Source organism: Pinus tabuliformis, chromosome 7 (assembly GCF_031772625.1).
Source record: "Pinus tabuliformis cultivar Carrire ecotype Pingquan chromosome 7, CPIR1, whole genome shotgun sequence".
NCBI lineage: Eukaryota > Viridiplantae > Streptophyta > Pinopsida > Pinales > Pinaceae > Pinus > Pinus tabuliformis.
The window spans coordinates 1,907,231,907-1,907,244,127 of record NC_142293.1 but is presented as its reverse complement, the minus strand read 5'-3'; the positions used below and the strand labels follow the sequence as shown (position 1 = coordinate 1,907,244,127).

The following is a 12,221-nucleotide window of genomic DNA, read 5'->3' as shown; positions in this document are numbered from 1 at the left end:
TTTATGCCCAAATATTTGACACTTCAATGGCTAATCGTTATGAGTTCTTAAAATAGTTAAACTCATTAGCAAATAAATCATTAAATGTTTAAAAAAAAACTAAAAAAACATAAAAATAAAAATGGGATAGAACTACGACATAATGATATTCTTTAATATTTTCATTGATTTAGTAGTGGTTCCTACTCAATTATTAGAGCAGGAACATAACTTTCTCACTAGGTTAATGCACGGCCTTCTAAATTCAACCAAGTGGAAGAGATTCTTTTTTCTTCAATAATTGCATGCACACTTAAATAAACATGGAGTTATTGTAACCATTGATTGAATTTAAGGGTGAAAACCTCAACTACTCATATCCACATGGATAGAACTTCCACATAATCATATTCTTTAATGTTTCCCATTGATTTACTGGTAGTTCCTACTCATTTATTCATGTGGTAACATAACTTTCCCACTTGGTTAATGCATGGCATTCTAACATATCTCGTCCTACTTTTGAGTAGATCCTAAAGGGTGCAAGCCCTCACTTCTCCTTGAAAATTATTCAAATGAAACATATACAACATTAGAAACATAAAGCATGTTCATGATATTAACTTTGGATGGTATGATTTGTTTAAAAAATAATTATTATTTATAATTTATTGTTTACATGGATAGTAGTGTATTTTATTTTAGTTTCAATAGTTAGTAGCTTGATGGTAGAGATTTAAGGTCTATGGAATATCGTGAATATTCATAATAGTATATCTCCAAATTAATTATATTATATTAAATATTTTATTTGGAATTAATTAATTAGAAAAAAAATCATATGAACACTTCTTATATTGTACATGTGATATTAATAAGTCATGGTAAGGTCCCATGGTATTGATAAGCCATAGTAATGACCCCAAGTATTAATAAATTATAGTAACCACCCATGATATTATTATAACATTAATTAAATCATATTAATTTTAATTTTATAATTAACCACCTCCTTAATTTTCGCTTTCTTTAAAAAAAAATTAAGTATACTTTATTTATGTCACTATCGTGTAGTTGACTAAATCTTCCTGATTTTAATTCTATTATATTATTTTGCAATAGACGTGACAAACGTTACTTAACCTAGTGACAAGTTAATGAGCACATAACATCAGTTACTGAGTTTTGCCCAGTCTCTATATACCTATACCTGCACCAAAAAGCTGCGCTTACTTTCCCTCTGCTCCATCCCGGAATTTGAAGGAATTGAGCTAAATCTTCTTCAATTACCTCTGACCGCGAAATGGCAATGCAACAAGAAAACATGGGCAGAACTCCCATGGTTCCCAATGCAAAGATTGTTGGGTTTGCCTTTGTGAATCAGTATTATAATGTTCTTCTTGCTTCCCCTCAATCGCTATACAAATTTTATGAGGATCCTAGGATACTCACTCGCCCATCCCTGAACGATCAAATTATTTCACTTACTACTGTCATTCAGCAGCAGATAACGTCTCCAGACCACAGTAGGTTTAAAGTGGAGATCAAAACGGTGGATTCGCAAGATTCGTACAACAACGGATCAGTGGTTCTGGTAAGTGGGTCAATTACATTTATAAACAATGCAACACGCACCTTCACTCACACCTTTTTCCTGCCTCCTCGGGAAAACGGGTACTTTTTAGTGAATGATATTTTCAGGTACGTGGATGAAGAACCCCATCAACCAGAGCAGAATTTGGTCCCAACAAATGGCTACCCTAAAGAACAATATGCTGCCCAACCTGATCCCGTCTCAGAACCAGTTTTCAAGTCTGAAATAGAATCTCAGGAGGTCAGATTGGTGTGGTTGAGCAACCCACAACAATGGCGGCGGAGGTACACATTGCGAGGACAGAAGTCGCAACAAGATCGGCTGGGCAGTTCCATAAAGTCACAAGAAATGCAGCAAAACAGATAGGGCAGTTCCGTAAGGTCGCAAAAAATGCAGCAACACAGACAGGGCAGTTCAATAAAGTCGCAAAAAATGCAGCAACGCAGACAGGGCAGTTCCATAAGGTCGCAAAAAATGCAGCAACGCAGACAGGGCAGTTCCATAAAGCCGCAAAAAATGCAGCAACACAGACAGATGCCTTACCATCTAATCTTAACCCTATGAAACATCAAAGCACTCTAGAAGAAAGTGGGTGCTCTATTTTTATCAGCAAGTTGCCTGCTGATATTACGCCTACACAAGTTGAAGTAGAGTTCAAGAAATTTGGTGCTATTAAGCCTTGTGCGGTTCAAGTGAGGAGTAGGAGAGGAGGTAGATGCACTTATGCATTTGTTGAATTCGAAGAAGCAGCTTCAGTCCAGGATGCAATTAATGCATCCCCTTTGCCTATGGATGCGCTCAAAGTATTTGTGAGTGCGAAACGTCCATTTGCGGGTAGAGAGGGTTACTGAAATGAAGAAGACGTGGTGTTCTATCATTTTGATTATTCCTATGGTGCTCAAGTATAGCATGTGGGAGATGAAGTTCGAATTCTGATACGGTTTTAAGCATTCTATGTGTTTGTTCTGTCATTTCGATTATCATAAATGTAGTTTTCTATCATCTATGTGTACGTAATACTATATCAATTTATGCAAATATTACGATATTGATTTGTTGACATAATTATAGTTTGAACGAGATGGATGTTGTCATGAAGCATCATTTAGAGGATCTCACATGTTCTTTAGAAAAGTTAACCGTGTGGAAGCATAGAGGGATAGATTTTATTATTTTTAAAGAAAAATTATTTGCCCCTATAGCTGATATATTTTTTAAAGTAAAATGGTGGCAGAAATTTAAAATCTGATATATTTTTATTATTTTGTACAAGAAAAGAATTGTTATTATATTATGGGAAGAATAGATACATTTTTATAGTTTTTTAAATAAAGTTTATTTTTCATTAAAGAATAAGCTAGCTTTTATGTAGTGTATTTTTATTTTTAAAATAATAAAGTATTGAATTTAAAAAATAAATAAATCATAGTTTATTTGTTGACATAATTATAGTTTAGCTAGATGCATGTTGTCATAAAGAATTAATAAAGCATCATAATAGGAATTCACATGTTATTAGTGCTTGAAGAAGGCATGTTTGGGAATGGAAATGGTGGGGTTAGCATTAGTTTCAGTTGCCTACAGTCATGAGTGATCACAGTGACCAAAGTTTTTAGAATCACAATGTATATTCCATAGTGCAATCTATTTTGCCATCTTATTTGGCCTATTCTTTGAGCAAACTTAAGTTCAATTTCCATTTAATTAGAAATTTTGCATTTCGATTGATTAATAATAACATTACTAGCTAAAAATTTTATGTTAAAATTACATGAACATATATTTTGTAAACAACAACGTGGTTTACCCATGGTTCACCACTGTACGTTGTTAGTATCTAGAATTGTCACCAATGGACATTGTTACAACCTATACTTGTCATCTTGTTGTCACTATTGTCGACCACCCCTTCTCGTTGAGTAATTACCCATAGCCTTTGTGTTAAGTTTAGGTATGTTCTATGCCTAGTGAAATTTATTTCAATTTTCATATTTAGCCATTCCAACACAAGAGGACACAAGATGTGGCACTAGGTAGGGACAAATGCCCATATAGTACATTTACAACTGAAGTCAACAGTTTGACTTATTTAGATGAGAGCATATATCATCTCTAAGAATATGATACATGAGATTAGTTGAAGACATGTTGCTTCAACTCATTCTCCATGGTGACTCATTCACCTATCATCACATAACACTGGGCCTCACCATGCTGCACCATGTTGCACCCATCATTACAATGCTACATGTCATCATGGTTCATCAATTATGATGTTACCCATCACTCTACCACATCATGTGCCATTGCTGCACCATGTGTTTGTTGCACCTAGCTAGCTTGTTATCCCTTGCTTTCTTGTTGTACTAAGCATGGTTATTGTCTGGCATGCTTGTTGTCCCTAGCATGGTAGCTGTAATTGCTCCACTTGCTCCACTAAGTATCATGTTGTTGTCCCAATATGTATACTAGCAGCACTATGAACTTGCTATATCATATTTTGGTACTCACCATTTTGATGCATCTCATTAATCATGTTGTAGCATTCATCAACATGCTGGAGCAATATATTTGTTGCTTGCAACATCATGCTTCTTCAATGTATCATCATTGTTTTCTCCATCCAAGTGAATGTACTATTAGCAACACAATCCTAACATGTGTTGCCTTGCTAGACAAACTTCAATGTATACCCTTCAACACTCTTCTCCATGTCATACAAGCTGCTTTCACACCTTCCTTCCTCCATAGCTATGATTGGGGCATGCTTGAATAGTATTCCTTTATATCACCTTGAGGACTGCAGTTAGGGAAGCATAGAGGTGAGTATAGGGCAGGGTAGGGCTCTCCATAGAGCTATTTATAGGGTAGTGTAAGGCCCTCCATAGAGTTGTGTATGGGGCAGCTTAGTTCTCTCCAATAGAGCTGTGTATAGGGAAACATAGGGCTTTCCAATAGAGCTGTGTATAGGGAAGTGTAGGGCTCTTCATAGAGGTGTGTATAGGGTACCGTAGGGCTCTTCATAGAGATGTGTATAGGACAACATAAGGCTCTCGAATAGAGTAGTGTATAGGACAGCATGGGGCTATCCATAGAGTTGTGTATAGGGAAACATAAGGCTCTCGATAGAGCTGTGTAAGGGAAGTGTAGCGCTTGGTTTAGATGAGGGAGAAGTGGAGAATTTTTTAAATTTTTTGCATAAAATTTCTAGGGTGGTGAGTTTTTAGATGAGATCTATATATTTTGGGGCAAAATATGAAAAATTTAACTGCAGATTTGGATTATTTGTAAAAAATACCTCATTTCAAAAAAAAAATCGGTAGAATCAGAGTCGGGATGAAGGAGATATCACTGATCTAAAAATTAGCGGTGTTGCAAATATTTTTTCAGGGCGGCGAGTTTGCGGCGCAGATCTAAACATTTTGGGGAAAAATCTGCAAAATATAATTGCCAATCTCAAGTCTTTGTGAAAAAAAACCCGATTTCAAAAAAAAAATCACGCGAATCAAAGTTGATTTAAAATCAGCTCTTTTTTTAGAATTTTTGGTGACAGCGGGAAAGTTGGAGTGTGGATCTGAAATTTGAGTGCCTCGATCACCATTCCTAACACATGGCCAGATGCGGAATGGTTTTTCCATTTCCAAAAATAGATCATAATACGGATTCTGAGAAATATTGACTAAACTATGACAATTTCAAATTTTCGCCAATCAAGTGAATTTTTCTCAAACCCTCTTCATGGAGATGCTATATTTTAGAGGGAAAGATAATGGTCCTACTATTGAAGAAGTCATAAAACAAAGAAAAATCATATATGGGAAATATTGGAAGAATTTAGTGTGGTTTGGCTTCAAAGTTGAGGCTATCGAATGGTGGTTCTCAATTGAGAAAAAGCAGTTGACCAAACTTTCAGATGTAGAATTTGAAAGAGTCCTTTTAGACAAATGGTATGGGGCTAAAAAAAAAGAGAATGAGACACGTAAAGGGTTATTTTCTATGGGTGTCTCCTTATTGCAGGTTCATGGATTAATTCAGAGGGAGAAGATCGTTGTGTCTATAAATCCTAATTGCAAGCATAATTTTATCAATGTTAATTTGCCAAAAAAATTGCAAGTTCCAGACAAACGCATTGAAAGCACACGGGTTGATGATGAGGATGTTCAAGTTTATAATGATTTGAAGCTTTCTATGGATAAGTATTTGTTGCATGGTGATTTTTATACTTCAGATATGGATAACATGGATGTTGTTTTCGGATATCCTTGGATGGAATCTGTGGGTACTATTAATATTAATGTGTAGAAGAAATTCCTGAAGCTCTGGTATAAAGAGAAGAAAATTACATTGCAGGATATTTCCATTAAGACCCAAGCAGAGACTATGGAGGCAGAATCACAAAGCTCTAAGGACACTTACACATGAGATGATGAGTAGTTGATGGTCGACAATCAAACACAAATAGAGGTTGAAGCAAAAAAGGTTACACGTGCTGACACATCAGATGAGGGATTAGTGGTTGAAGTAATATTGGAAGATAAGACACCACGAACAGGCACCACAACAGGAACCAAATAATAGTCAAGCTCTAGTAAGGGGTGAATTAAAGAAAAAGACAAAGTGGGTTAAAACTTCAACATATCATCACCCACATCAACCCGAAAGAAAACAACAAACAAGATGGAAAACAATCAGCCACGAGGACAACAACCCCCAAATGACAGATAGAGAGGAGCAATGATCCACCTACTACACATCAACACAGAAGAGCTGCCAAGGTCAACTTCCATCTCAAGTGAGTGAGGCACTAGTGAGATCGAGGGTTCACATGTCTCTTAGATGACTAGATGCACGTGCATGGTACGAGTGGACTATTCTTTTGAGTAGATCTTATTATTTGTGTTCTTGCCATGTTTCGAGGACAAAACATATTAAGGTGGGTGGAATGTTATATACCTAGGGGGGATAATATGTGGTACAAAGGGAAGTACCCAAGGGAATAATGTAATAATGGGATGGGCCATAGTAATAAATAAGGTGGTTAACCCGTATCATGTAAGGGACCACAAGTAGTTAGTAGTAATGTAATGGGCCCATGGTATTAGATAGATGGTATTGAGGGAACCATGGTAATGGCGCATGGTATTGTATTTATGAGGCCTATATAGAGGCTAGAGACTCCACATTAGGGGTGTCAAGGATTATTGTATGAACACGCATATGGATTGTGGAGTGTTCTCCTTCCTTAAGGAGTGAATGTATGGTGTTGCCCCACCTTAAGGGTTTGATCAATAAAGAAACATTTCTATCCATATTTAGATCTTATTATTTCTTGGGTTTATTTCCATTATCATATATTTTTGGGTTAGATTTATAACACAAACCCCTCTGGTTGTTCCAAACCTATGGACCTGCTACATGAGGGGAATGGTCCCATTGCAATATTTTCCATTCGGTACATCTTAGACATGTACCTTCATGCTTCTTTTAAATTTAAACATCCCTGTCATCATCTGACTTACAAACCTCCGGTGCTATGTGTCAACTGACATGGTCCCTAATGGACTTCCTGCCAACCCTAAACTCAAGGATAAAAGCATATTTGAAAATAATATTTCCAAACACATACCTTTCCATTGATGAATTCCACCCTGAAACCTTTTGACTTCCATTGCCAAAATGGACACGAGGTTCTTCTTGCAATGAGGTACATAAAATAGATTCTTGTAAATGAATCAAGTTACCCACATTCAATTCAGGGGTAGCATTCCCTACACCCTTTCCGAGATAGGTTGCATCAACTCGAAGTATAATCCCATAGTTGTTTCCATCTCTACCAAATTCGAGAGAGAAACCTTCTATCTGATGAGGTTCCTTAAAGCACTACAATCAATAAGCCATATTCCCAAAGAATCTAAAGGAGATGACTAACAAAAGATAACTCTTCTTTATCTAATCAGAAACAACATTTGATTCCTCATACCTAGGGTTCCTTGCTTTCTATGAAGAGTCGGTCGTTCCTTCACAACCTATATTGCATGTCATTCCTCTAATCATTGAAGATGCCTGTGGAATGATTATTATCATCATCAATGTATGTGACCTTGCCATTCATGCACTCGTTTACATAATGTCTAAACTCATTGCAACCAAGGAATCTTCCTTCCCATCCACCCCGAGATCCAGAGTTCCTAATGAAGTGATCTTTAGGTAGGCCATCAAAGCTTCAAGTGTGCTATTCTCATAATATTCTCTACTTCAATTTCACCCTTGGTGAATTCGAAGAGGGATAAGGAATCCACTCATCCTTTTGTCCTTTTCCAACTTTGTTTGGTGATTTCTCTTTCACTCTTGCTAAAGCTTTGTCTTCACCTCAGCTCTGATACCATGTAAAGTTTAGGTATGTTCTATGCTTAGAGAAACTTATTTCAATTTTCATAGTTATTTCGATATTTTTTTCCACATTAGCAATTAGATCAACATTAAAGTAAACTGTAGATAGAACATAAACATAAATTTCAGAAGACAAGCCAAGATAAGAGGACACAAGATGTGGTGCTAGCGAGGGACAAACCCCAATGTGGGGAAACCCTTGATCATTCTTCTTATATGTTCTTCAATAGTTCAATAGAGAGAGAGAGAGAAATACTACATTTACAACTGAATTCAACACTTTGACTTATCTAGATGAGAGCATAGATCATCTCCAAGAAGATGATACATGAGATGAGTTGAAGACATGTTGCTTCAACTAATTCTCAAAGGTGACACATTAACCTATCATCCTGTTGCATCTCGTCATCATGCGACGCCTCACTGTGTTGCACCATGCTGCACCCATCATCACAATGTTGCATCTGATAATTATTCATCAATCATGATGGTACCCATCACTGTACTGCAACATGTGCCATTGCTACACCATGTTGCCATACTGACCTATGTGCTTGTTTCACATAACTAGCTTGTTTTCCCTTGCTTCTTTGTTGTCCCAAGAATTCTTGTTGTCTAGCATGCTTGGCTTCCTTCGCATGCTAGATGTACTTGCTGCACTAAGTATCATGCTGTTGTCCCAATGTGTTATACTACCATAACTATGAACTTGCTATATAATACTGATGTACCTCACCATTGTTCTTCCCCTCATTATGTTATGATACACTTCATCATTGTACTACCCATCATCATGCAACATTCATCAACATGCTGCTACAATATATCTGCTACTTGCAACATCATGCTACTTCAATGTATCATCATTGTTTTCTCCATCCAAGTGACTATACTATTATCAACATAGTCCTAACATATGCTGCCTTGCTGAGCAAACTTCAACGTATACCCTTCAATGCTCTTCTCCATGTCATACAGGCCACTTTCATACCTTCCTTCGTCCCTCGGTGTGATTGGGGCATGCTTGAATAGTCTTCCTTTATATCACCTAGAGGAATCCAGTTAGGGCATCATAGAGCTTCTCCATAGGGCTGCGTATAGGGTAGCATAGGGCTCTCCATAGAGTTGTGTATAGGGCAATGCAGGTCTCTCCATAGAGCTGTGTATAGGGCAGCGTAGGGTTCTCCATAGAGGTGTGTATAGGGCAGTGTAGGGCTCTCCAATATAGTTGTGTATAGGGCAACATAGGGCTCTTCATAGAGTTATGTAGAGGGCAGCATAGTGTTCTCCAATGGAGTTGTGTATAGGGTAGTGTAGGGCTCTCCAATAGAGTTGTGTATAGGGAAGCATAGAGCTCTCCATAGAGTTGTGTATAGGGTAGCATAGCACTGTCCATAGAGCTGTGTACAGGGCATCATAGGGCTTCTTTTTTAGACCATCAATTAGTTCTCTCCTTTCTTCGTTATGGAGGCTTCCTCCACTGCGTTAAAATCTCCTACATGATAATGTTAGGATCTAGGGAATCCTCTAGGGTAGCATATCCTCTTTAGATCTCTCCTCCCACCAAAAAATAAAGACAAGTGGAGAGGATGAGATAACCAAGAGAATGTGTGTCCAAATGACTTTCAAGGCACCTCTATTTATACTAAAACGTTGAGCACAAGTGGGGTTTATTTGGTTGTTGGCCGACCTTGACGAATTGTCCCATAACACAAATAAATTCATATCTCCATGAATAATTATCACAATCGGATGATCTTTAGATCAATCCTACACCACTCGATGAGAGATATCTAAGGTAATATCATTTTCCATTAATAAGATGACCCACCTCGAGTTTGGTCCTATTTGCCAATTCTAACACGTTGTATTATTGTTGTGGTATTGATGTTATTTCATTTCACTTCAAGCAGTTGGTTCTCGTCAAGGAAAACTCTTAACACTTTCGGCCAAGGAGAGCTCTTAACCAGCACAGTAAATAAGCTCTGAGTATGCAGGTATGAAAGCCGATTTTCTATTGTTGCACCTCACAGAACTAACTAATCCGACTGTTGAACCACCACACCTAAATATGTGCCATTGTTGGGTCATTCCTTTCTATAGTAGCCTGGTGATTATTATGATTCCTCCGTATTCATGATGCAAAATAAAGGATAGGAATGTGATATGTGGTGGATGGATTAACACCAACTTCATTGCTAGTTTCTCCACATCATTTTCCAATCCCAATATAAACATAAATTTGATAGACATAGTGAATTTAAGCTGCTTATGTTGCTATTTCTAGATAAAATAATGTTAGGTCTACTATTGGTGTCACTCGTGCTAGAGAAAGCTTGGATGGATATCATTCATGGGAGAGAGACAACTGGTGCGAGGAGCATAAGTCAGATAGAAAACCTGTGAGGGAAGGAGTAGCGGTGGAAGCCTACCAGAGTCATTAGATCCAATACCGAATAGAAAAACGGTGAGACTTACATGTTGCATCTACAACTTGCCTTCATTTTGCAAGTATGTCATCGTTCCTTCCTCTCCCTTATGGTTGAGTTGCATGTAGGCACCTTGTGCCTCACCCTTGTTGTTAAACCCTTCAAAATTTTCTTCTTTAGAGTTATGCTATGTAAACTATGCTAACATATAAGTAATTTTTCACTATAAAATATGTTAAAATCTAGTAAATTTATCACTCTTAAATAAGGAAAAAATGAATTCCTTCAATGATTAACATTTTTGACAAAGATAAAAGTGGGTTAAAATAATATAAATTAAATAGGAACATGGATTGAATCGTGTTGTGACATGATTAGTTTTGATAATTTAAATTTGATGATATAATAGGTTTTAGTAGTTTATAAATAATAAATGGGTCTCAAAGAGTAACTGCGCCCTCAAAATTTAAATTTAAGTTTCATTAGTTGGTTGATATAGTTAATCATTCATTCAAACATGATTAAATGATGTAATAAAGTAAATTCAAACATGGTTTAAAAACAATTCGGAATGAATTTTGAAAAATTGAAAGAGTTTTTTGTTCATAACATCCTCCTGTACAAAAAACTCTCTCAGTTTTCTAATAGCTATTATGGTTTGGGAGATGCAAATGCATCATTGAAGGCATGTTTTCAAGAAATTTCTTGTTTTAGTCAACATTTTACAGAGCATATTTTGACTAAAAAAAGATGAATATTTGGAAACTCGAAGAGCTTTTGGTCCATAAGATCCCAAATTACAAAATCCTATCTCACTTTTCACACAGATGTTAGGGGTTGGGAGATACACTCTCATCATGTTTAGCCAATGTTTCCAATTGTGAAATGTCCTGTTTAAGCCACCTTTTAACAGAAACTGTTTTGGATAATCAAAGATGAATCTTTGGAAACAAAATGAGGTTTTTGTTCCTAAGAAAATAGACTAGGAAAACCTCTCTCAATTTTCACACAGCTAGCTCGGATTGAGATATTCTAAGGGATGATTGGACCCTATTTTTCAGAACTTCGAGAGGAAAAATCTCAACACAATTAGTGACTTGGATGCCACCTCATCAAATATGAGTTGCAATCAAATTCGAATTTCTCTTCTTTATCAACAAAAATACTCAAGGATAGTACAAGAACTCTTCAAATAGTATTAGTTAACTTTATTTGTGTTCTATTTTTGTAATACAGTTTTCAAATATTTGTAATAGCTCTTGGTATTTTTATCAAGATATTGCAAGGAAATTGTATAAATACTTCATCAGTTGGAGTAATATGTGTGGACTTTTGATGACAAGGCTCTTCGCTTTGTAACAACTTCCATTATAGGATTTCTAATAAAACCCTTCGGGCACCAGTTTGACAAAATTTCGTGATTTCTAGTATTTCTTTCTAGTGTTCATATCTTATTTCTACACTTGTTAAAAGCAATTATAGGAAGGTCTGGGTATGTGTGGATTGAATATCAATCTATTTTTAAAACCCCAGCAAAAACATAACCTTCAGAAAGAGATTAGTTTATTGGATTGTTTGTCCAAGATAATTCCTCTTTAAGTATGGGAGATTTTCGCAGTGCATTATATTAGATATCATTTTTGGGATTCAACTGTGTTAAGTAAGTCATTCAAAGTATGACCATTTCCATGAGAGGTAGTCGTAAAGTGACTAATTTCTCATGATTTTTGAATAGTTCACTTAGCACTCATTGCATCGGGTGATGCTCACAGGGGTGAAGAAGTGGGATTGAAACTAGTGAAATGTGGAGAACGAATCACATAGCATCA

General features: G+C 36.4%; 1 protein-coding gene across 1 annotated transcript; it reads left to right on the top strand.

Annotated features, from left to right (window-relative positions):
• Nucleotides 1-1,282: 1,282 nt before the first annotated feature.
• LOC149256110 (nuclear transport factor 2-like) lies at nt 1,283-2,424 on the top strand. Its single transcript, XM_089455227.1, has 2 exons — nt 1,283-1,813; nt 1,936-2,424. The coding sequence occupies exons 1-2, from the start codon at nt 1,283-1,285 to the stop codon at nt 2,422-2,424; spliced, it is 1,020 nt and encodes a 339-aa protein (XP_089311353.1).
• The last annotated feature ends 9,797 nt before the right edge of the window (nt 2,425-12,221 follow it).